At 40.0% G+C, this 25,897-nt stretch overlaps 1 protein-coding gene across 1 annotated transcript in view; it reads left to right on the top strand.

Annotated features, from left to right (window-relative positions):
- Positions 1 to 25,698, top strand: part of LOC146654917 (polypeptide N-acetylgalactosaminyltransferase 17-like) — a 27,710-nt gene extending 2,012 nt beyond the window's left edge. Inside the window, exons 2-9 of the mRNA XM_085429351.1 lie at positions 475 to 649; positions 14,143 to 14,340; positions 14,840 to 14,957; positions 18,702 to 18,887; positions 19,057 to 19,194; positions 19,539 to 19,634; positions 23,127 to 23,288; positions 24,297 to 25,698. Of these exons, the coding sequence (XP_085285477.1) occupies positions 475 to 649; positions 14,143 to 14,340; positions 14,840 to 14,957; positions 18,702 to 18,887; positions 19,057 to 19,194; positions 19,539 to 19,634; positions 23,127 to 23,288; positions 24,297 to 24,431 (1,208 nt within the window). The 3' untranslated portion in view covers positions 24,432 to 25,698. The remainder of the gene's footprint in view (positions 1 to 474; positions 650 to 14,142; positions 14,341 to 14,839; positions 14,958 to 18,701; positions 18,888 to 19,056; positions 19,195 to 19,538; positions 19,635 to 23,126; positions 23,289 to 24,296) is intronic.
- Positions 25,699 to 25,897: the final 199 nt, after the last annotated feature.

Below are 25,897 nucleotides of genomic sequence, written 5' to 3'. Positions count from 1 at the left end.
ATGGTTGCTTAAGCTCACTCTGCTGTCCTTTCATATTTATCGACATGAATTCCAATTATTGTGATTGCATGAAAATAATTATGCAAGCTAGGCATAATGTGTCAGGCTTTGATTGTTGCTGCCAGAGGGGACTCTGGAACAGCATTTTTCTTTTTTTCCTCCTTTCTTCAGTAAAGAGGGCTGCAATGGATCTGATGTTAGAGAAGCTAAGAAAAAAATACAAGCACTTTCTTTAGCATGTAGGGATTCTTCTTAAACTCGCCAACTTAGCTGCAATGGTGATATATTCTTTTCAGGCTTTATTAGTCCTGACATCAGATCAAATACTGGAAAACTCCAGCTGGCAGACTGTTCAAGGATAGATGTGCAGATTATAAGCTAAACTGCAGATTCAAAGATCAACTAAAGATCAGTCTTTATAAGCATTTCTGACTTGTTTTGTTTGATGTGTTATCTTCATTTTCTGAACTGTAGAGCAACTGAAAGGTCCACTGGAGGAGTATGTGAACAAACGCTATCCCGGCCTGGTGAAGATTGTAAGGAACCAAAAGAGAGAGGGATTGATCAGGGCCAGGATCGAGGGTTGGAAGGTAGCCACTGCTGAGGTGACAGGATTTTTTGATGCCCATGTGGAGTTCACCCCATCATGGTGAGTGGGTCCTATCATCTAGCGGGAAGCACGGTGTTATTAACAGTCAGGAGTGAATTTTTGGTATTTGGAAAAAGGCTTATTTTAGTGTAAATTAAAGTGAAACACAGCATTCAAAAACAAAAATGACATGTACTCAAAATTAAATCTGGAAAAAAACATATCTTTGCCAAATGTATGAACATTGGAATAACTTATAGAGAGATACTCCCATACGGTTTATGACAAAATTTAATCCAAAGTGATTGATGGCCCTAATCATGACCTTTTGACCTCCCCCCTCCCCCCCGGAAGCGAGTAATGACCGTGACGAATTGCATCCGGAGAAGGGGGGGGGGGGGCGGGAACCCCCCGACATCCGGAGAAGGGGGGGCGAACCCCGGAAGCGCGCCATCTGTCGCTAAGCGTGTCGAATTGCATCCTGAGAAGGGAGGGGGGGTAAACCTCCGGAAGCGCGCCATCTGTTGTTGGGAAAAAAAAAGAAAAAAGTTTTTAGAGGGAGGAGAATAAAAGCAGAGAGGAGGAGTTCACAATTTCTAAGCCTCAGACACACAAGATGGATTTCATTCTGCAGCCCAGCAGCTCTCCTGTGTCCGATGAGATCTGCTCTCCCAAAGAAGAAGGCTTTGAATATGCCATATTCAAATACAGCATATTTACTAAGGAAGGCCTCGATCCGGACCTTATGACACTTCCGGAAATACTCCGGAATTGTCTAGTCATTTTCAGACCTGATGCGTCATGTTCCATAAACATGAGGGGAGGGGTTTGGTTCCTGAAGCACAGCGGTGATGCAGCAGCTGATTTTGTGCTGTATAGAGAGACAGAGCGGCAGCTAGTTTTCCGCAAACTCATAGTCTGAATTCTGTTTCAATATTATGACGATTTTCTCTGTATTTCTTAATGGGAATAAAGAGTGACTTCCTGTAGAGATTTCAATAGTATTTTATTTTCCTATAATACAGACGCAGTAAAAAAAACCTTTAAGATGATCTGCCTAGCAACAAATTGCATTTTTAGGCTACACCATAGCTTGTGATGAAAAGAAGAACTTTCTATCCGCTTGTAACCTACAGGCTGCCTACCCCGTATGTGTAAAAATGAATAAATATCCCTTAGTGAATACTTTTCTTTGAATACTACTTTTCCTTTTGAGAATCCCTTTTACAAGGGACTGAAAAAACAAACCATAATTGCCGTGACAGGCGATCTTGTTTCACACACACACACACACACACACACACACACACACACACACACACACACACACACACACACACACACACACACACACACACACACACCGCGGGTCAAGGAGGAGTGAGATATCAGATATCAGTTTTTTCTCAATGCTTATAACCTATAACGCGCCCCCCAAAACAATATTATTATTATTAAAACATCTATAAGGTAGGTTTTGCGCAGCCTGCTCCTTGTCAGACCAAAGTTTTTTTCTTCATTACTTTTAGCTACTTTTACACTGGGTTTTCTCAATAGACAGAAAATGAAAATGAGGAGTCAACAGCCGATATTATCATTGCTTGTAACCCGGTAAATAATTTCGTACATCTCCCCATAAAATAAGCCTTAGTGGAAAAAAGCTCATATTCGAATACGTTTATTCCCCTCTGTGGGAAAGAGTTTTTTTCTCAGAGTCAACCATGAGGCGAGTTTTGTCAACAGCAATTGTCCATTTGGTAAAACAAATATCCGCCTCTAAGTCGTATTTTACCGTTGCAGAATGTGGAAAACAGACAGCCCTCACAGGAGGCACCCAGGGGCCCACCTCACACACCATAGTTAAAATATTTAAATTTCAACTAAATTTGTAGTAATGATCGGATTTCCTCACTTATCTACACCACACTCCTTGATTTCTTATCGTTTCTTATCGTTCCTCTGTCCCTTAATAGAAACTATCCTCCCTTTCAGTTGTCTTTTGCACTTCCATATCGCAAAGCAGTTACTGTAGGTTATTTTCTGCTTATGCATTAATGTAATTAATTAACTTATTTATCCTTAAGTACGGTAATGACTTGAGTTCTAATGCTTTTTGTCTCTTGAGTTAGCCGTCAATGTGGGATTTTTTTACCCTTTTGTTCAGTTAAAGCTGCCTTTCATTCTTCAACGCAGCTTAAACTCTAATAGGTAAGCTTTCTTGTAATTTCTTAGTTCTGCAGGCTTCTTGAAAGACATCCGAGACTCTTCTTTGGATGCTGGATGCCTTTTGTTTTGTTTTCTGTCAAGATGATCCCACACTGCTTCGATTATCTTGAGGTTCGAACCCTGGAGAGATCAATCCATGACTGATGCGTTGTTTCATCCAGGCATACTTTGACTACAATGGCAGTATGTTTGCGATCATTGTCGTACTGAAAGTTGCTGCCAATCAGACATTACTTGGTATTACATGGTCGATCAAAATCTGGTGGAACTTTTCTACATTCATAATTTGATTAATTTGGATAAGAGCTCCAACAACACTGGCTGAAATCCAGCCTCAAAGCACGGTAGAGTATCCACGCTGTGTTAAAGACGGCTATAGACATTCACTGTTGTATCTCTCTTCGGACCTCTTCCATGCATATTTCAAATTTGGATTCATTACTCCATAAGACATATTACAGCTGATTTCTTTTTCCAGTCAATTTCTTGTGTAATTTGGCACACCTCAGCCTTATTTTTCTCTGTTCTCCTTCCTTAAGAATGGCTTATTAACAGCCACCCTTCCAACTCAGATAACTTTTGATGAAATGTTTACAGCACTTGAGTTACTCGCCACGGCCATCCTAAATGCTAAGAACACTAAACTTTAATTCTAAATTACGTTAACCAGAAAAAACAAGCCAAAGTCGAGATGTTGCTGAGCTGACCTGTGCTATGCTATGCCTTCTAAAGCACGTATAATGTAAACAGAACTGGTCTTTGCACAGAAGCCTGTGGAGCTTCATAATTAACCTCAGTGTGTGAAGAGCACTCTCCATTTAATAATAGCTGTAATAAAATGTTATGGCCGACGGTGTTAAACGCTGCACTTGGGTCTAGCAGGGAAGATTTCAACTTTTCAATACGAATGAAGGCTGAAAACTGATTAGATTAATGTCTGATGATCTTTTCTGTGCTTCTTCAAGTTTGTAACACCAAACATATTAAAGGATGATGTAAGGCTCACAGGAAGAGTTTAATTAGACACACATTTACTATTTTCTTTATACTCTTTCTTTCTTGACATGTTTAATATGATTACTATCAGAGGAGAAAATGACCCTTGTGTAGTTTAAAAAAGTTTTATTTAATCAAACTGTAATGTTGTTGAACTCTGACGGACGTGTCTTTTAATCTTGTCAACAAATCCTTAATCATCTAAATCTGCCATTTATCATCTAGTAAAATGTTCCCTCTGCTTCTGCTGCACATCTCCCCGGACACTCTCCGCTTCACCTGTCCTGTGCAGGTGGTCCAACCCCTGCCTGCCTCCTTAAACTGGGGTGTTTAAATCTCTTTACCTCTGTTGTGAACTTCACACAAAGTTTGTGGTAACAAAATCAAACTGACGAGGATCTCGTTTGAAAAACACACACTCACGAGACAAAATAAAAACAGACTGCTCAAAGCAAAAGCAGAGCCCTCACAGCTGGTAGTACAAAACACAGCGACAACATGCGTATTAGATACCCTCAGTGCCAGAAGCATAAATATGAAAAAATGTGATCACCAAGAGTATCCTAACAACGGCGTTGAGGTGGGTGTTACAGTAAAAAAAAAAAGTAGCCAAATTTTCATCTGAAAATGTTGAATTTTAGTAAAAACAATGCTCTGTAGTTTGATACTGTCGTTACAGACTAAGCAGATGTTTAAAGCCTTCGGACGCTCATTTGAAACGCACTCATTCTCCTTATCAGCTGGAAACATTAAAGCCGTAAAATGACTTTTTCAAACGGATAAAAACTATTGAACAACAGCAATGTTGAGCCTGTTCCAAAATTTGGATGTACATGTGTTGAAGGTGTGGGTCTTGTTGAATTATTAAACATACATTCTTTAATTTTTCGAGCCACAAAAACAACAACTTTTAATTTTCTTCTGCTTGAGTATCGGCCTCGGGTAGCTCTACTTATCATTGCTCAGTCAGTTGTCTGTTTGTGCTACTTTTTTAAGGAGCAGCGTATTATTGGTAAGGGTGACTTTATGTGTTTAGCTACTTAAGTGGAAGTACTGTGGATAGTTTTACCTTACATACATAGATCTACCAATACAGCTTCTGAGGTAACTGTTTACAAAATGTTATAATCTATTCAAAGGTTCTTTGCAATTTTACATTGATAAACATTATCCTTAACACATTTGGCCCACATAAAGTACTATGGCCATCACACTGTCATTTAGAATTGTTTAAATAACTCCTGTCTTAAGTCCTTCCATCAAAAAAAAAAAAAAAAAAAAAAAAAAAACATGGTTCACTTTTACATCACAAAATGTTAGAAATATAAGTCGTTCATAACAAACTGAAAGGTTGGGAGTTTAAAAATCCAAACCGATGGAAGAATCAGAATCAGAATACTTTATTGATCCCTGGGGGAAATTATTTTTTGTTACAGTGCTCCATTATAAACCAACATTAAGACAAGACAGACAATACACTAACTAAGAATAGTACAATATATACATATATATACATACATACATACATACATACATAAGTCACTCATAAATAAATAGCTGGAAAAGAAACATGTGTAGCTGTAGCAGCAAACAGTGTGTTAAGTGGATGCGTTGTACAGGGAGATGGCCACAGGCAGGAAAGATTTCCTGTGTCGTTCAGTGGTGCTTTTCGGTAATCTCAGTCTCTCACTGAACGTGCTCCTGTGACTGACCAGCATGTCATGGAGTGGGTGGGAGGTGTTATCCAACATTGTCTTTATCTTGGACAGCATCCGCCTCTCCGACACCACCTTGAGGGTGTCCAGCTCCATCCCCACAACATTGCTGGCCTTACGGATCAGTTTATCGAGTCTGTTGGCATCTGCGACCCTCAGCCTGCTCCCCCAGCATGCAACAGCATAGAGGATCGCACTGGCCACAACAGACTCATAGAAAACTCATAGAAAATAGGAAGCAGAAGTAGAAGACTATAACGTCTCAGAGCACACGGTGTCTATTATTGTGTAGACATGTATAAATAAGAGCTTAATAAAGATGCTTAATTTCTTAAGAAATAAACAGGTGGAGTGATCTTTATCAAAAGTGGATGTTGCATCTGTGGCTAAACCACTGTACCCAAAAAAACTTTAAAAATCTACTGTGTGTGAGGCTGTGTAAGTAAAGCTTGCCCTTCACACCCGCGTGTAATAAACCATTTGTTGGGGGGTTGTGGATTTGGCACCTCAGCATTGTGAAAGTGGGGAAACATGTTTCTGGCTGTGCATAAGATTTCTTCTTACAACTTAGAATCTCAGTTCTAAATGAAATTCAGATGTTTTTTTTAAGTATGGCTAATGTATTATTTGACTTCTAAGACACACACACACACACACACACACACACACACACACACACACACAAGAACAACACAGAGAAGAAGAAGAGGGGGTCGTTTTACTACGCATCATAAAAACGCAATCATTCATAACATGGACAGTGAGAAGTAAAACTCGTCGTCTTACCACATGTTATATTCTGTAAACTTAAAATAATCCGCAGAAATTAGAGTTTAGTGTTTTAATTCATCTATTAAAAAACACGAGTCAACATTACTGAAGTGACGCTTTAACGATGCGTCTTATCATCGTGTTTATGATGATAAAACATGTTCTCTCGTTAGTAGATGTCTGCGCTGTCACTTGTCACGAAAATGTTCAGAGCCAGGGTTCCTCTTTAATTACCATTGATCGTTAATAGGGTCACAAAAGATTTGTCGCATTATCCCCATAAACAAAATGCTTTTATAGAAATCATTGTGATACAAATATTTAGATTCTTGATTCACAATGTGCACGAACTCAAAATCTTTAGAGGTTCATATTTACTGATACTGTCGTGACCTTCCTTCTGTGATTGGATTTTCACTTATTGTCGGCTTTACAGTCACATAAAATTCATTCCAATTTTTTGCCTTTGCTTCAATTAAGGTGTTTCTTTAAATCTACAGCAGCTCCCTTTTCAAAAGGTTTACTGACATAGTAAGGAAGTAGCTAGGGAACTCGGTAAGTATGAGCAACAACAGCTTAGGGACTGTTTCTACAATAAAGAGGAATTCATCATCATCTGCAGTTCATCAAAAAAAAAAAACAATTCAGCAGATCCTCAAAGTATGGATACAATCTGTTTTCAGCTGTAGAGGTACGCTTCACGTACTTATCAACATGCAGTTTAGAGGCTTGCATTAGAGTGCTTTGGTACTTGGACCTCTTTTATTTAGCACGGTTATACCGTTGTGTATTTAGCTATATAAATATGCTCAAGAGTCTATCGTATGTTTGTCATGCAATTAAAAATTCAAAAATATAATTTTTAAATCAGTAACTTTGCAAATTTAGCGCGGACCCTCACCCCTCCCTCCGGCTCCCACGGCCCCGCTGTCACCGTAAGACTCATACTCTTCCCCCCACGTATGCTGCTATTGATCGTTGTCAGTTGTCAGTAAACCTTTTGAAAAGGGAGCTGCTGTAGATTTAAAGAAACACCTTAATTGAAGCAAAGGCAAAAAATTGGAATGAATTTTATGTGACTGTAAAGCCGACAATAAGTGAAAATCCAAAAAACGCCTCCAATCCTAATGATCTCCCCCCCCCCCCCCCTCTCCCTCTCTCTCTGTGTGTGTGTGTGTGTGTGTGTGTGTGTGTGTGTGTGTGTGTGTGTGTGTGTGTGTGTGTGTCCTCACAGAAGGAAGGTCACGACAGGAGCTTTTTTCAATCAGTTTTTACAAGAAGTGTAGCTCATACAATGGTATAAATGTATTATTTGCGATACTTTATAAATATGAACCTCTAAAGATTTTGAGTTCGTGCACATTGTGAATCAAGAATCTAAATATTTGTATCACAATGATTTCTATAAAAGCATTTTGTTTATGGGGATAATGCGACAAATCTTTTGTGACCCTATTAACGATCAATGGTAATTAAAGAGGAACCCTGGCTCTGAACATTTTCGTGACAAGTGACAGCGCAGACATCTACTAACGAGAGAACATGTTTTATCATCATAAACACGATGATAAGACGCATCGTTAAAGCGTCACTTCAGTAATGTTGACTCGTGTTTTTTAATAGATGAATTAAAACACTAAACTCTAATTTCTGCGGATTATTTTAAGTTTACAGAATATAACATGTGGTAAGACGACGAGTTTTACTTCTCACTGTCCATGTTATGAATGATTGCGTTTTTATGATGCGTAGTAAAACGACCCCCTCTTCTTCTTCTCTGTGTTGTTCTTGTGTGTGTGTGTGTGTGTGTGTGTGTGTGTGTGTGTGTGTGTGTGTGTGTGTGTGTGTGTGTCTTAGAAGTCAAATAATACATTAGCCATACTTAAAAAAAACATCTGAATTTCATTTAGAACTGAGATTCTAAGTTGTAAGCAGAAATCTTATGCACAGCCAGAAACATGTTTCCCCACTTTCACAATGCTGAGGTGCCAAATCCACAACCCCTCAACAAATGGTTTATTACACGCGGGTGTGAAGGGCAAGCTTTACTTACACAGCCTCACACACAGTAGATTTTTAAAGTTTTTTTGGGTACAGTGGTTTAGCCAGAGATGCAACATCCACTTTTGATAAAGATCACTCCACCTGTTTATTTCTTAAGAAATTAAGCATCTTTATTAAGCTCTTATTTATACATGTCTACACAATAATAGACACCGTGTGCTCTGAGACGTTATAGTCTTCTACTTCTGCTTCCTATTTTCTATGAGTTTTCTATGAGTCTGTTGTGGCCAGTGCGATCCTCTATGCTGTTGCATGCTGGGGGAGCAGGCTGAGGGTCGCAGATGCCAACAGACTCGATAAACTGATCCGTAAGGCCAGCAATGTTGTGGGGATGGAGCTGGACACCCTCAAGGTGGTGTCGGAGAGGCGGATGCTGTCCAAGATAAAGACAATGTTGGATAACACCTCCCACCCACTCCATGACATGCTGGTCAGTCACAGGAGCACGTTCAGTGAGAGACTGAGATTACCGAAAAGCACCACTGAACGACACAGGAAATCTTTCCTGCCTGTGGCCATCTCCCTGTACAACGCATCCACTTAACACACTGTTTGCTGCTACAGCTACACATGTTTCTTTTCCAGCTATTTATTTATGAGTGACTTATGTATGTATGTATGTATGTATGTATATATATGTATATATTGTACTATTCTTAGTTAGTGTATTGTCTGTCTTGTCTTAATGTTGGTTTATAATGGAGCACTGTAACAAAAAATAATTTCCCCCAGGGATCAATAAAGTATTCTGATTCTGATTCTTCCATCGGTTTGGATTTTTAAACTCCCAACCTTTCAGTTTGTTATGAACGACTTATATTTCTAACATTTTGTGATGTAAAAGTGAACCATGTTTTTTTTTTTTTTTTTTTTTTTTTTTGATGGAAGGACTTAAGACAGGAGTTATTTAAACAATTCTAAATGACAGTGTGATGGCCATAGTACTTTATGTGGGCCAAATGTGTTAAGGATAATGTTTATCAATGTAAAATTGCAAAGAACCTTTGAATAGATTATAACATTTTGTAAACAGTTACCTCAGAAGCTGTATTGGTAGATCTATGTATGTAAGGTAAAACTATCCACAGTACTTCCACTTAAGTAGCTAAACACATAAAGTCACCCTTACCAATAATACGCTGCTCCTTAAAAAAGTAGCACAAACAGACAACTGACTGAGCAATGATAAGTAGAGCTACCCGAGGCCGATACTCAAGCAGAAGAAAATTAAAAGTTGTTGTTTTTGTGGCTCGAAAAATTAAAGAATGTATGTTTAATAATTCAACAAGACCCACACCTTCAACACATGTACATCCAAATTTTGGAACAGGCTCAACATTGCTGTTGTTCAATAGTTTTTATCCGTTTGAAAAAGTCATTTTACGGCTTTAATGTTTCCAGCTGATAAGGAGAATGAGTGCGTTTCAAATGAGCGTCCGAAGGCTTTAAACATCTGCTTAGTCTGTAACGACAGTATCAAACTACAGAGCATTGTTTTTACTAAAATTCAACATTTTCAGATGAAAATTTGGCTACTTTTTTTTTTTACTGTAACACCCACCTCAACGCCGTTGTTAGGATACTCTTGGTGATCACATTTTTTCATATTTATGCTTCTGGCACTGAGGGTATCTAATACGCATGTTGTCGCTGTGTTTTGTACTACCAGCTGTGAGGGCTCTGCTTTTGCTTTGAGCAGTCTGTTTTTATTTTGTCTCGTGAGTGTGTGTTTTTCAAACGAGATCCTCGTCAGTTTGATTTTGTTACCACAAACTTTGTGTGAAGTTCACAACAGAGGTAAAGAGATTTAAACACCCCAGTTTAAGGAGGCAGGCAGGGGTTGGACCACCTGCACAGGACAGGTGAAGCGGAGAGTGTCCGGGGAGATGTGCAGCAGAAGCAGAGGGAACATTTTACTAGATGATAAATGGCAGATTTAGATGATTAAGGATTTGTTGACAAGATTAAAAGACACGTCCGTCAGAGTTCAACAACATTACAGTTTGATTAAATAAAACTTTTTTAAACTACACAAGGGTCATTTTCTCCTCTGATAGTAATCATATTAAACATGTCAAGAAAGAAAGAGTATAAAGAAAATAGTAAATGTGTGTCTAATTAAACTCTTCCTGTGAGCCTTACATCATCCTTTAATATGTTTGGTGTTACAAACTTGAAGAAGCACAGAAAAGATCATCAGACATTAATCTAATCAGTTTTCAGCCTTCATTCGTATTGAAAAGTTGAAATCTTCCCTGCTAGACCCAAGTGCAGCGTTTAACACCGTCGGCCATAACATTTTATTACAGCTATTATTAAATGGAGAGTGCTCTTCACACACTGAGGTTAATTATGAAGCTCCACAGGCTTCTGTGCAAAGACCAGTTCTGTTTACATTATACGTGCTTTAGAAGGCATAGCATAGCACAGGTCAGCTCAGCAACATCTCGACTTTGGCTTGTTTTTTCTGGTTAACGTAATTTAGAATTAAAGTTTAGTGTTCTTAGCATTTAGGATGGCCGTGGCGAGTAACTCAAGTGCTGTAAACATTTCATCAAAAGTTATCTGAGTTGGAAGGGTGGCTGTTAATAAGCCATTCTTAAGGAAGGAGAACAGAGAAAAATAAGGCTGAGGTGTGCCAAATTACACAAGAAATTGACTGGAAAAAGAAATCAGCTGTAATATGTCTTATGGAGTAATGAATCCAAATTTGAAATATGCATGGAAGAGGTCCGAAGAGAGATACAACAGTGAATGTCTATAGCCGTCTTTAACACAGCGTGGATACTCTACCGTGCTTTGAGGCTGGATTTCAGCCAGTGTTGTTGGAGCTCTTATCCAAATTAATCAAATTATGAATGTAGAAAAGTTCCACCAGATTTTGATCGACCATGTAATACCAAGTAATGTCTGATTGGCAGCAACTTTCAGTACGACAATGATCGCAAACATACTGCCATTGTAGTCAAAGTATGCCTGGATGAAACAACGCATCAGTCATGGATTGATCTCTCCAGGGTTCGAACCTCAAGATAATCGAAGCAGTGTGGGATCATCTTGACAGAAAACAAAACAAAAGGCATCCAGCATCCAAAGAAGAGTCTCGGATGTCTTTCAAGAAGCCTGCAGAACTAAGAAATTACAAGAAAGCTTACCTATTAGAGTTTAAGCTGCGTTGAAGAATGAAAGGCAGCTTTAACTGAACAAAAGGGTAAAAAAATCCCACATTGACGGCTAACTCAAGAGACAAAAAGCATTAGAACTCAAGTCATTACCGTACTTAAGGATAAATAAGTTAATTAATTACATTAATGCATAAGCAGAAAATAACCTACAGTAACTGCTTTGCGATATGGAAGTGCAAAAGACAACTGAAAGGGAGGATAGTTTCTATTAAGGGACAGAGGAACGATAAGAAACGATAAGAAATCAAGGAGTGTGGTGTAGATAAGTGAGGAAATCCGATCATTACTACAAATTTAGTTGAAATTTAAATATTTTAACTATGGTGTGTGAGGTGGGCCCCTGGGTGCCTCCTGTGAGGGCTGTCTGTTTTCCACATTCTGCAACGGTAAAATACGACTTAGAGGCGGATATTTGTTTTACCAAATGGACAATTGCTGTTGACAAAACTCGCCTCATGGTTGACTCTGAGAAAAAAACTCTTTCCCACAGAGGGGAATAAACGTATTCGAATATGAGCTTTTTTCCACTAAGGCTTATTTTATGGGGAGATGTACGAAATTATTTACCGGGTTACAAGCAATGATAATATCGGCTGTTGACTCCTCATTTTCATTTTCTGTCTATTGAGAAAACCCAGTGTAAAAGTAGCTAAAAGTAATGAAGAAAAAAACTTTGGTCTGACAAGGAGCAGGCTGCGCAAAACCTACCTTATAGATGTTTTAATAATAATAATATTGTTTTGGGGGGCGCGTTATAGGTTATAAGCATTGAGAAAAAACTGATATCTGATATCTCACTCCTCCTTGACCCGCGGTGTGTGTGTGTGTGTGTGTGTGTGTGTGTGTGTGTGTGTGTGTGTGTGTGTGTGTGTGTGTGTGTGTGTGTGTGAAACAAGATCGCCTGTCACGGCAATTATGGTTTGTTTTTTCAGTCCCTTGTAAAAGGGATTCTCAAAAGGAAAAGTAGTATTCAAAGAAAAGTATTCACTAAGGGATATTTATTCATTTTTACACATACGGGGTAGGCAGCCTGTAGGTTACAAGCGGATAGAAAGTTCTTCTTTTCATCACAAGCTATGGTGTAGCCTAAAAATGCAATTTGTTGCTAGGCAGATCATCTTAAAGGTTTTTTTTACTGCGTCTGTATTATAGGAAAATAAAATACTATTGAAATCTCTACAGGAAGTCACTCTTTATTCCCATTAAGAAATACAGAGAAAATCGTCATAATATTGAAACAGAATTCAGACTATGAGTTTGCGGAAAACTAGCTGCCGCTCTGTCTCTCTATACAGCACAAAATCAGCTGCTGCATCACCGCTGTGCTTCAGGAACCAAACCCCTCCCCTCATGTTTATGGAACATGACGCATCAGGTCTGAAAATGACTAGACAATTCCGGAGTATTTCCGGAAGTGTCATAAGGTCCGGATCGAGGCCTTCCTTAGTAAATATGCTGTATTTGAATATGGCATATTCAAAGCCTTCTTCTTTGGGAGAGCAGATCTCATCGGACACAGGAGAGCTGCTGGGCTGCAGAATGAAATCCATCTTGTGTGTCTGAGGCTTAGAAATTGTGAACTCCTCCTCTCTGCTTTTATTCTCCTCCCTCTAAAAACTTTTTTCTTTTTTTTTCCCAACAACAGATGGCGCGCTTCCGGAGGTTTACCCCCCCTCCCTTCTCAGGATGCAATTCGACACGCTTAGCGACAGATGGCGCGCTTCCGGGGTTCGCCCCCCCTTCTCCGGATGTCGGGGGGTTCCCGCCCCCCCCTTCTCCGGATGCAATTCGTCACGGTCATTACTCGCTTCCGGGGGGGAGGGGCGAGGTCAAAAGGTCATGATTAGGGCCATCAATCACTTCGGATTAAATTTTGTCATAAACCGTATGGGAGTATCTCTCTACTTATTCATGATAACAACAATGACAATAATAGAGCTTTGGGTATCAGTGTTAAAAGAGTGCTACAAAGTGCAAAGAAACCATGGAAAGAGAAGACAAAGGATAGCTGAAGCTGCATAAAAGGAAGAGCCAAGCTATTTCACGCCTGAGAAGTTTTAAAATGAGACACTTGAGGCTGTGGGATCAGGTTGAACGGATTTTATTTAAAAAAAAACATCACAAGCACACATAAAACACACACCAAAACAGGACCCCTCTTGGAGAACTTGTCGTAAAAGTAAATTTTTAGTAACCATAAAAAATGAAGGTTTTGTACTAATTCAAAAAAGCTGAGCGCTTGGTGGTGAACTGAATCAAAGGCTAAATACTGTCAAGAAATTAGCATGCAATGAGGGACCTTATTAACCCCGCTAAGACAACTGCCACATCCTGTTGATGTCTTTTTGTGGATCTCATTTTCGAGCTCAGTGCATAACTTAAGGTATACCGTGCAGTTCTCTCACTGCCCCCTGCAGAGCTCAACTCGGCTGAATCAAACAGAATTAGTGATAAAACTGGGACGACACAAGGAACTTTCTATTTGACTGAAGTGGATGAAAAAAGTGGTGCTCTTAAAAGATGTTATAAACTTTGTTTCTGCACAAAGTAAAGTCAACTAAATGTGTGAGTGTGTGTGTGTTTGCACTTTTTTCAGGTCAGAACCAGTTCTAGCTAGAATAAAAGAAAACCACAAGAGGATTATCTTGCCGTCAATCGACAACATCAAGCACGATACCTTTGAGGTGGAGCGCTATGAGAACTCTGGCCATGGCTACAACTGGGAACTGTGGTGCATGTACATTAATCCACCCAAAGAGTGGTGGGAGGAGGGAGACATGTCTGCACCAATAAGGTATGCCAGCTTCTCCCATTTAAACGTGAACACAGATCTCACACTTCTGAGATGTATTTTTTTCCACTTCTTTAAGATTTTCAATAAAACTGCCACCAAGTTCTTTTTTTAGTTTTGGGGAAGATTAGGGGAAAACAAGAAAAAAAGCTCCTGATGGGAAACCAGACTTCATTAAAGCAATAAAAAAATTACAGCCTAAATTAGAGAGTGGTGAAAATAGGATTTTAATTATCTGATTATCACCCATATATTTGTGTTAAATTGGATTTCCTTCCATTCTTTAATTAAAAATAAGAATAAATTGCATGAGTATGCACAAAAATGTTTAGATTTACCCTCCACATAATAGGCTGAAATATAAAGTGTGAAACTTTGCATAGTGGAGATTTGGGTTGTAGAAAAGTACTCCAAAATAAACATCAGATAAAGCCACAAAAAAACACATTCTGGTGTTTGCAAACGCTCAGTGTCACATGATAGTGTGTTTTCCTGGCTGCAGGACGCCTGCCATGATTGGATGCTCCTTTGTGGCCAATCGGGACTACTTTGGAGAACTCGGTCTACTCGACTCAGGCATGGACGTCTACGGAGGGGAGAACATCGAACTAGGCATCAGGGTTTGTGTGTCACCCAGTTTCCTCTTGTTCCTGCTCCCTCTTTACCCCTGTAGGTTTTAAGTGGAGCAGTGGCCACCGTAGCGTGGCACCACTGATGAGGCCCCATTAAGAGTCCTGGAGGACCAGTCCTGTGTGAGCAGCTCACAGCAGGGCAATGGAGATAAATAGGTCACGTAGAGCAGAGCAGGAAGGTTGGAGTTTGTTTCTGTACATTTTGAGAGATTGGAGAGTCTTTTGTTTTTCTGCAAGGTTATTAGATTTTTCCTGAAAAAATAACGTCAAACATTTTCACAACCCGAGTGTGTTGGCTTTTATCCAGCAAGCTAAACAATCAAATATTTTTAGAAAGACAAAAACGGTTGCCTTGTCTTTGAGTTGACTTGGTCATAACTTGAATCTGAAATGGAAAGTTCTTATATCTTGTCATCAAAAATATCAAGATTCCCCCCAAAATTAAGTCTAGATAAGTAAACGTGTACAGATGCAATAAAACAGCTAAAATTCAGCTTCAACGCACCTATAAATATATTACAACTGCTGGAGATGAAGTATTAGCAAAGACATGAATCTAGCCCACAATGTCACATCTCAAGAACCACATTTCTTTCTGTTCCTCTTTTACTACAAAGCAGTGGGACACATATCCAGAGTTGCCCTGCGACAACAACATTTCTACATTTCACTACAACCCTTACAAGAGGATTGTTTGGATGTGTCCAGGGAGAAGGCCCTCATTCAGAGAAACTCTTTCATAACAAGCACTTGAATCAATGACTGTTTGGGTTTTAACAGGATTCTTGGGATAATGAATGTTAAGCGGTAGATATCAGCACCTCTATGGGGCAATTTTGCATGGTTGTTGTCCAACATCTTTTACATGAAATCATAGTACTGCTTATTTATCTTAGAGTGTGGCAGAGAGCAGTAAAATGTTTTTTTTTGGCATACCCTCTGTTGGTTAGCACCCGTGTCCTTGGGTAACAGAAACACATAGGTTATCTTTAAAACCTATGTGCCCATTTTCTGTTTGTAGTGCTCCTTATCTGTGGATGGAACATGTTTCATATTGTTCCCAGTGTGAAGAAAGACTGACGGACCTACTTTTTATCCAGTAGGAATGTTTGTCAGGAGTGAAATAGGTTGCATCTGTGCAATTGTTTGGCGACCTGTCAGTTTGAAGTTTCTGTTACGCTCACATCACTTTGACGTGGGTTCAGATAGCTTGGATATCCATGTCTTCATTATGTTCACAGCAGAAGGCTCGTGGGTTGGACACACTCAGCAGATACTTTATTAGATACACCTTGTCAGTATTAGGTTGGACACTCTTTTGCCTTCAGAGCTGTTTTAATTCTTCATGGCATAGATTCAACAAAGTACTGGAAACATTCCTCAAAGATTGATCGTGGCATGATGGCCTCATGCAGTTGATGCAGATTTGTCAGCTGTGCATTCACGATGGGAATCTCGTGATCTATCTGATTGAGATCCCCTGACTGTGGAGACTTTCCTGTTAGCTCACAAGAGTAGCACCTGATATGGTCCTCTGCTGCTCTAGCCCAAATTCTTCAAGGTTCACGGTTCAAAGTAATGCAAAAGTGGTTTTTAAGAAGAAGTTATCTGTTTTACTGTTGCCTTCTTGTCAGCTCAAAGCAGTCTCTGGTCGGGTCTGGTATCAACAAGATATTTTCACCCAGAGAACTGTCTCTCATTGGATATTTCCTCTTTTTTGGACCATCCCTTGGGATAACCCTAGAGATGGTAATACAGAAATATCCTAGTAGATCAGGAGTTTCCAAAATACTCAGACCAGTCCTTCTGTCAACAACAACCATGCCTAACGTGTCTTAAATCTTCTTTCTTTTCCATTTTGATGCTCAGTTCTTCTGTGAGTACCCTGCCGAGATCCACTTTCTGGGTAAATTATTCATTATGAGAGCAGTTAATCTCCTTTTGAAGCTTGTGGATGTGCACAACAATTCTACCTAACAGTGAGAGGTCAATTCAGGGTCCAGTGGTTTGATCTCACTCACAGTCCTGCATGAATGAATTCACAGCACCATGTCCTGTTCTCATCTGTTCTTCAAGGGGTTTTCCTCTGAAGCCTCTGTGTTTGTTTAAGGGCTGTGTTTTTCTGTGGCTGGGATAGTTCCTAATTGGTCAGTTGCTGGCTTTGCACATTTGTTCTCCAAACCTGCAGAGGATACCTCAGTCTTGACCTGCTGATTTTGATGGCTATCATTGTGAATGAAGTAAGGATTACAGCTAGGTCATTGGATTCCACCACTGATCAACTTAGAGATTGTAGCTACATGATGCCCTTATTTGGGCATGTCCATTTTTCCTGAGGTTGTGTAGAAGCTTTTGGAAAAAGGGATGAGTACCACTGGCTGTTTCCAGAGAGGATCCTGGGAGGAAGTTATCTTGTTCAGCTTCCTATTTCTTCAATAGCAAGTCTGCTAGGTCAAAAAGCTCTTTTTTAAAGTTTTGCATTAAGAGCTGTTTCAGTAGCTCTAGATGCACCATAACATTGTTCTAGCCATTCTGATATCATTTTCAGCTCAGCTGCTGGGTGGTTTGTATGAGGAGATAATTGATTCAACCTTCATGCTCTGAGGTTTCTTTTCTAAACCACTTCACAAGCAGGTGAAGCTCTTCTGCTGCAGTTAATTCTTAAACCTTTAGCACCAAAAATGAATGATGTCCAGTAGTTCTCCACTTTATCATTATACTTTCTTTGACCTCTGTTAATGAGAAGCAACAAAAGGAACGAATCTTGGTCAGGAAGAAGAAATACTCTTGTACACATTTAAGGCTATTCATCATCTCTCTCCTCCATATCTCTCTGATCTGGTTCAGATCACTGCCCCATCTCGATGTCTTAGATCTTCTTCTTCCCTTTCTCTCTCCGTCCCTTCCCCCCGTCTTGCCACCATGGGGAGCAGGGCTTTCAGCTGCTCTGCTCCACGACTCTGGAATTCCCTACCTCCTGATTTAAGAAATATCTCTTCCATCTCTCTCTTTAAGTCCCAACTCAAAACTCACTTGTTGTCTTATGCTTTTATGATTGTGTAAACTGCTTGCTTTTATGCTTCTTTTTTTATTCTGTTGTTGTGTAGCTCTTGGGGCTATGCTAGCATTCATGTCTTATTGTTCTGGCCCGCTGTCCTACATCAAAGCTGGGAAATAGCATGGTGAACTGTAGAAGATGTTTTGGCCACATCTTCAAGCATGACTTGTGCTTCTGACCGTCTCTTCTTGTTGATCTTTAATGACATGCCTGGAATCATCATGGTGTATTCGCTGACTGGGAGAGTGCTCTGGATGATACGTTGTCACAGCAAACAATATAAGTAAAAAAACATGCATTTATGTATGTATACTCACAGTTGGAGCTTAAAAGTTAACCCAGTGCTGAAGTGCCGAAAACCTCAGCTCCTCTTGATGCCCCTTAAGGTTGGCTAGAAAAAAATGAATAAAAGCAACAATTAGATATTTTTTATATAACAGAAAACAAGAAGAAAAACCGAGAAGGACTTCTAAATGTACAGATTTAGCTTTCATTAGTTCCAGCACAAAGAAAACACGTCCTTCCAGGTGCTCTATGCTCCAGCTGTTAGCTGTAATTGACTTTATAAATCAGGACATCGCGGCGACTGTGCATCTGCCTATTTATATTTCCTGCTGCCCAGCAGCCAGCAGTATATTATTGTGAGCTTTAATTCATACTCCTACTACCCACAGGTGTGGCTGTGTGGAGGCAGTATGGAGGTGCTGCCTTGCTCCAGAGTGGCTCATATTGCACGAATGAAGAAACCTTACCACAGTAACATAGCTTTCCACACACGCCTTAATGCCCTGCGTGTGGCAGAGGTCTGGATGGATGAGTACAAGTCCAATGTCTACCTGGCCTGGAACATCCCCATGGAGGTGAGAACGGCATTTTTCTGCACCAAGACCTCTCTTAGAGAGGATGCTGTCAGTCATGCTTGTCTGTTTGTGACTATCAGATGTCCATGTTCAGAGCCAAACAGTTTTTCTTTTGGTTCCACAATTTATGTAGAGACTTTAGGCATAATAACTTCCTTTGCTCTTGCAGAACCACGGTATTGATTACGGAGACATATCACAGAGGGTTGCACTGAGGAAGAGTCTGCAATGTAAGAGCTTTCACTGGTACCTAGACAACGTTTACCCAGAGATGAGGAGGTACAACGATACGCTGTTCTACGGTGAGGTGAGCCATGAAGGACAAAGACACAGGAAAAAGTAAGTTTGTAGATGTAAGATCTGATGTACAAATTAAACCACTGAAATTAAATAAATGATACTTACACAAAGTCCTAAGAAACTTGTATCTCCTCCACAGACCAAAATATAACAAGAAAGCAGGGACTCAGACAGCATGTACATCCACATCTTCTCAGCTGTTAATAGAAAATAAATGAGATTTAGAACTTTGTCTGATCCACACTGACACATCCTTGTTTTTAGCCTTTATACATTTTTAATCGGTAATTATTTTGGGGAATATTCATATTTTATGAATTAAGTCTGACTCTTTTTTTTTGTGTATTTAAGGTCCGCAATTCTAAAGCAAGCCACCTGTGTATGGATCAGGGTGTGAAGGAGAACCACACAGCCACCCTGCACCCATGCCATGGGTGGGGTCCTCAGGTACAACACTCTTCCTCACCACCATACTAAAGAGTATACTCCATCTTTTTCCAGTTGCTTTGCTTTCTCATGAAAACATACAGTGAGCTTCTCCGGTGATGTGATTTGCAGCTGTGTCTCAATCACAGGCTCAGCTGAAATCCTCCAAGGAGCGAGTTCTGCTGTCAGAATAAAATTGTGTCTTGCACTTTTTGTGTTGAAGCCCTGAGTCAGCCAGTGTCAGCTCTTCATCCCTTCAGCCCTAAGGGCCTCTCTTTTTAGCTCACAGTGGTAAACAGGTGCTTTAGGCAGAAAGTCAAGGCTTCAGTGGTAAAATGCTAAAGGAGCTAAAATTTCAATTCAATTCTGGAAAAATGAGTGCCGCTGATAGGTTTGTAGCTTGAACCCATCCGCTGGAACGTTAAAGGCAATATAATTACACTGCAAAGCAAGACACGAAGTAGGCAAGCTTCATGTTACTCGTGCACGGGAGAGAACCGGACAATCGCCGTTCCTTCGCTTGGCCCCAGTTGCTCTCGTCCGTCCTCCCGTACCACTGTCCTTTTATTGAGGTTACATGAATATGCATAAGTTCGTTAACATATGACGTCTACATACACACAAAGAGTAATAAATTCAAATTCAAATTTTATTTGTCACATACACAGTCATACACAGTACGATATGTAGTGAAATGCTTGGACAACTGCTCGTGACCTAAAGAAAACAAAAAAGGAAAGGCTATGAATAAGGTAGGAAATAAATATGAAAAATTAAAAAGGGGTAAATTTAACTAGGAAGGAATAAAATATAAATTAAGGTTAAAAATGAAATAACTGTACAACACAAATTAGAATGAAGGGTAAATTTAACTGGGAAGAATAAGATAAAATATATAAATTAAAGTTGAAAATAAAATAACTGTACAACAAAATACACCAATACACAGTATAGAACTATATAAGAATGTATGAAGAAATCTAAATATAAATAAATATATACACAATAACAGCAGCTGTACAAGTATTAACCGGAAATGAAGAATATAGTGACCAGTGTTGTGCAAAAACAAAGTCCAGAAAGTCCAGTGTGTGTGTAAGAACTGTATGTGTGGGTCAGTACTGTGTGGTGGTGTGATTGAGAGACCGTATCGCCTGCGGGAAGAAGCTCCTCCTCAGTCTCTCTGTGTTGGTCTTCAGGGAGCGGAATCGCTTTCCTGACCTCAACAGAGAGAACAGTCTGTTGTTGGGATGGCTGAGGTCCTTCACGATCTTCCTGGCCTTGGTCCAGCACCGCCTGCTGTAGATTGAGTGCAGGTCAGGGAGCTCGGAGCGGATGGTGCGCTCAGCTGACCGCACAACCCTCTGTAGAGCTCGTCTGTCCTGCATGGTGCTGTTCCCGAACCAGGTTAAGATGTTTCCCGCCAGGATGCTCTCTATGGTGCACGAGTAAAAGTTCCTGAGCACTTTGGAGGGCAGTTGGAAGTCTCTCAAGCGTCTGAGGTGGTAGAGACGCTGACGGGCCTTTTTCACCACGGTGTTGATGTGACAGGACCATGACAGTTCCTGCGTGATGTGAACTCCGAGGTATTTGAAGCTGTCCACTCTCTCCACTGGGCACTCGTTGATGACGGGGGTCTGGTAGTTCCTCTCCTGCTTAGTGCTGAAGTCCACTATCAGCTCCTTTGTCTTACTGACGTTTAGAAGGAGGTTGTTCCTCTGGCACCAGTTCTCCAGATTCCTAATCTCCTTCAGGTAGGCCGTCTCGTTGTTATCAGAGATCAGGCCCACCACGACGGTGTCGTCAGCAAACTTGATGATGGTGGTGGAGCTGGTAGTGGCCACACAGTCATATGTGTACAAAGAGTACAGCAGGGGGCTCAGAACACACCCCTGGGGGGCTCCAGTGCTGAGAGTGGTGGAGGCTGAGACATGTCCGCCCATCCTTACTGCGTGCGTGTGTGTGTGTGTGTGTGTGTGTGTGTGTGTGTGTGTGTGTGTGTGTGTGTCTGTGTGTGTGTGTGTGTGGACTGCTGATCAAAGGGTCAAACATCCTTGGTCAGGAAGAGGGTAGCCTCCCCCTCACCCTAGATGGTTCATCCTAGATAACACGGTGAGGAAGTCCTGCAGTTCATCTAAACAAAGACTAGACTAGAACAGACGCAACTACGTTAATCCTACCATAAAACAATAAAACACGGTATGACCTCTCATGCTCCCAAAGTGCTGTCTAATACACACACAGTTTGCAGACTATCAAGGATCAAAACCTCTACCAATCTACAATTAATTACAAAACTCTAAGCATATATAAGTAAATATTTCTAAGCATAAATGACAATCAACAATACAAATCGAACAGCCGCATCACACTTTCTTCACAAGACATGCTTCAGTTGCATTTTTTAAAGTTATCCTTTTGATGGAACAAAAAGTCTTCAGTTTTTATTAGACCACCAGTTTTTCACACTTGCACTTCCACGGAGATAAAAGCGACCATGGTGTCTTAGCGTGGGTTCTCTCCAGGTAGTCCGGCTTCCTCCCACAGTCCGATGACATGCACGTTAGGTTAAATGGTGACTGGCTGTAGGTGTGTATGCAAAACAGATAAAGCACATAAGTGCATAAAATAAAGTGCGATATGAATATCTGTGAAAAGATGAATGTAACTTGTAGTGGTCAAAGATACTAGAAAAACATTTTAATAAATACTCTGTTCTTAAGAAGAAGCAGTGACATCTAGGGACCACAAGTGGGATTTTTTAAGATTTTGAGTCCAAACGCTGTTAAATCACCTAACTTTTGTATGATGTACTGCAAACAGGATGCAGTTACTCTGCAAAAAGACCCAAACTGGGCTGACTGGGTGGTTGATGGAAAGCTTTATCTTTATATCTTTTGCAAGGCATTGCAACCACTATTCATGCTTTGTTAGGAACAGAATGCGATATAAACAATTTCCCAATCAGTCTTTATCGTCAGCACACTCAAAGCCTCAGAGCTAGATGCAACCAAAGGAACTGTTTTATCTGCACTGCTAAAGTGGAAATTACTATTAATCTGAACGAAAAAGCTGAAGTGAAAGACACAAAGGTTAGAAAACAGAGCGGGAAGAATCTGACTCACTTCTGCTTTTTCTTTCTGTCAAGTTGAGAAAACTGCAGAATTTGGTGTATATAAAATGTTAGGGCTATATGTGGGTTAGAACTCTGCTGAAACAACACTGTGATTAGCAGTGATGTACAGGAAAATCTTTGTGTTTAGCACTCAGTGAAGAACAAAGACATGTTTTGCCTCTCAGCAGTATTGGGAACAACACCATCCTCTTGTTCAAAGCAGCAAAAAAAAAACCCAACAGCTTGCATAATCAAGGAAAATTCCTGCCAGGTTACCTTCAACTTGTACATCATCACATACTTATTTCATCGTTAGCTAATAAAGAGAAGAGTATTCACTCAGCCAGTTCAGTAACTTTCCGTTTACTGTATGTGTGACGTATCTGTTTTCCTCTTAGTTAGGACGCTACACTAAAGAAGGTCAGCTGTTTCTGGGACCCCTAGGCAGCACTGGTGAGGACACTCGTTGTGTGGTGTACGATCAGATGAGCAACTTTCCTCAGCTCCTCAATTGTGAAAAGGTGACCAACGTGAAACAGAAGACATGGCATTTCTCTCAGGTCAGAAGTGTAAAGAAATCTCTTTTTCAATGATATAACTGAGTGTTTATAAGAGAAACTAAAATTTACTGGCATAGAGTTGAGAGGAAAAGTATCTATATGTCAGATTTTAAAAGGGACCTATTGAGCTCATGTCTGGGTCCATTCTTTTTTCTCTTGGACTCTAATATGAGAGTAGCTTTGCATGAATCTTCATTTCTCTCATACTCAGCATTGCTGCAGCCCCGTAGTTCATGCTTTATCTGACAGAACCGCCTTTATATTCCGAATACCTCCGTTGAAGCCACCTTTCTTTGTGTTAAAACCCTCACAAACAGAAGGTTTTAACACCGGGGCCAGTAGGTAGGACTTCACAGATAGATCTGTCTGTTTGTGATGACTATATTAGGATATCATCTCTGCTATTACTGAAATCAAAGCAGTCTGGTTAACGGGGATTATTTGCACATAAATTGAGACTTTGGCTATGATTAATATGAACAATAACTGTTGTAAAATTATATTTATGCTAGAAAATAAGGGGTCCTCTTAAGACAACTAAACCCAGACTGCTTAAAGGGTAACAAGCGACTCAATATACCTTTTACTTTGGCATTGATTCTCTTTTTCTTTTAATGTGAAAAACCTTTTGTAAGTCAATTTTCTGTTGGTCTTTTAGTTCTGTTTGGGTAACCTTTAAAAACTAAAGAGTTACAGCCTGTAGCACGGGAAGAGGAGAGCTTGAACAGTGATGCTGCAGACCTTCTGCCACATCGATTCTTTGTCACACAGCAGGACAAGCAGTGAAGAGTCCTGCAGACGTAGAAGTCTTAGGGAAATAGGGAGACCTTACTTATTTTATATAGATGTAAGGTAAAAAGTTAGTGCCATTTGTTTAAGAAAGAGGTTGCAACAGTTCACATAAGGCCCGGTCTGGTTACATACTGTTCTGTCACCATCACGCATTGTTCACAGACCATCTGTGAAATCTGTTAAAACCAAAGTATTGTATCTCCTTCTGCCTTGCAGAACGAATCGATCATAAATCGGGCTACTGGACGCTGTCTGGAGGTGGTGCCGGCTAATGTTTACTCCGGCCACCTGCTGGTCCTGCAGCCCTGCTCGGGGCAGAGGTGGACCATCAAGAACACTATGAAGCAGTGATCGCCTGGCCAGTTTCATTGGGACCAATTACAAAGGCTATTTCCAAGAGCTGTCACCTGACGTTACCTTGGCCAGTGGACAATCAATGATGCGGGGGCTCCTTAGCTTTTGAAATAAGACTCAAAAATAGATGGCTTTAAGGAGACGAGTGATGAGGTGGTTTGGAAACAATTGATGTTTTTTTGTTTTTGTTAGTTTTTTTTTAAAAACATGGACATTCAACGTGGTGAAAGTTTAGCATGAGGACCATTTCTCTATATGAATTTTACAAACTTTCAATGTGATGTTGCCATAATTCCTGTGTGCCACTTCTTTACAGTGTTTAAGTTTTAGTAGACATTTAATCGACCAAAAGCGTGTTCTTTCTTATGTGAAGGGGAAAAAAAGTTTCCATCTTCCATCAGTCTTTCTGCAATATTTCATTCATTTTGTGCCACGGACCGGCCCTAAATAACTAAAATGTGTTCATAACACACGGGAAAAGACACAGGGGAACTGAGGTAACGATAAAAACAATAAATATGAACGATAAAACGAAGAAAAAAAACCCCGGTAAACCATAAATTGCACACCTGAACCTCAACACTCGTGGCCCGGTACCAAACGACTCACGGACCGGTACCAGTGCATGGCTCGGGGGTTGGGGACCGCTGGTCTATGGTACTTAGAAATTAAGGAATGGCTACTCGTGACAGGAGAAAATTTTACACAGTTTAGCAAAAATGCCTGAAAAGTGATTCTTATGTTTTTCAGAAAATTCAAATCCTTGTAAATATTTATAATTTGAAGAAAAATATGCTAAAAATATTACTTGGTGTACTTTTTTTTTCAAATCACCCCAACAAGGACTCTGGGCTAAATCTCACTTCTATGTTTTATGGATTCTGACTTTTATTGCTATTTTTCCACCAAGCATTCTGTAGCATCAGATGCAATATATCTCGTAGCATGAAGTACTGTAAGCAGTTGGGTACAAAGTTTCTTTGCGCTAAGTTAATTTATTTGGTTAACTGCTGTGTGCCATAACTACTGAAAACCTAGTCAAACATAGGAAGCACTTTTTTGGACAAAGGGTTGGAACATGAACGAGAGAGGAGGATTGAATCAGGAATGCACAAAAGTACCAATAGTGGAAATGCAGGAGGCCTTAAAGGCTGAAATTATTAACGTACTGAGATGTATATGATGTCATATATTAAATTGCATAAGTGTGATCAGCTGGATTTTTGCTCCCAAGATTGTCTTCCAATAAACAACTGGTTTCCTGGGTTGTGCTTTGTTACTGTGTTTTAGGATACATCTGCAGTCTTTAAATTTGTCATACTTTAATTAGTATGCTTATTTTTTTCAGTTTAATTTTATTTTCAAGCTTGTTTGTAATTTTTTGCTGCTAAACTCATGCTTTATTTTGCTTTTCTGGACTATAAATAAGGTAGAGACAGCAAAGATGAGCTACCATGCTGGCC

Source organism: Rhamphochromis longiceps, linkage group LG14 (assembly GCF_057381845.1).
Source record: "Rhamphochromis longiceps isolate RC_006_pf linkage group LG14, R_longiceps_female_GT1.1, whole genome shotgun sequence".
Lineage (NCBI taxonomy): Eukaryota > Metazoa > Chordata > Actinopteri > Cichliformes > Cichlidae > Rhamphochromis > Rhamphochromis longiceps.
The sequence above is the reverse complement of the archived record's forward strand: the minus strand, read 5'-3'. Positions and strand labels throughout refer to the sequence as shown.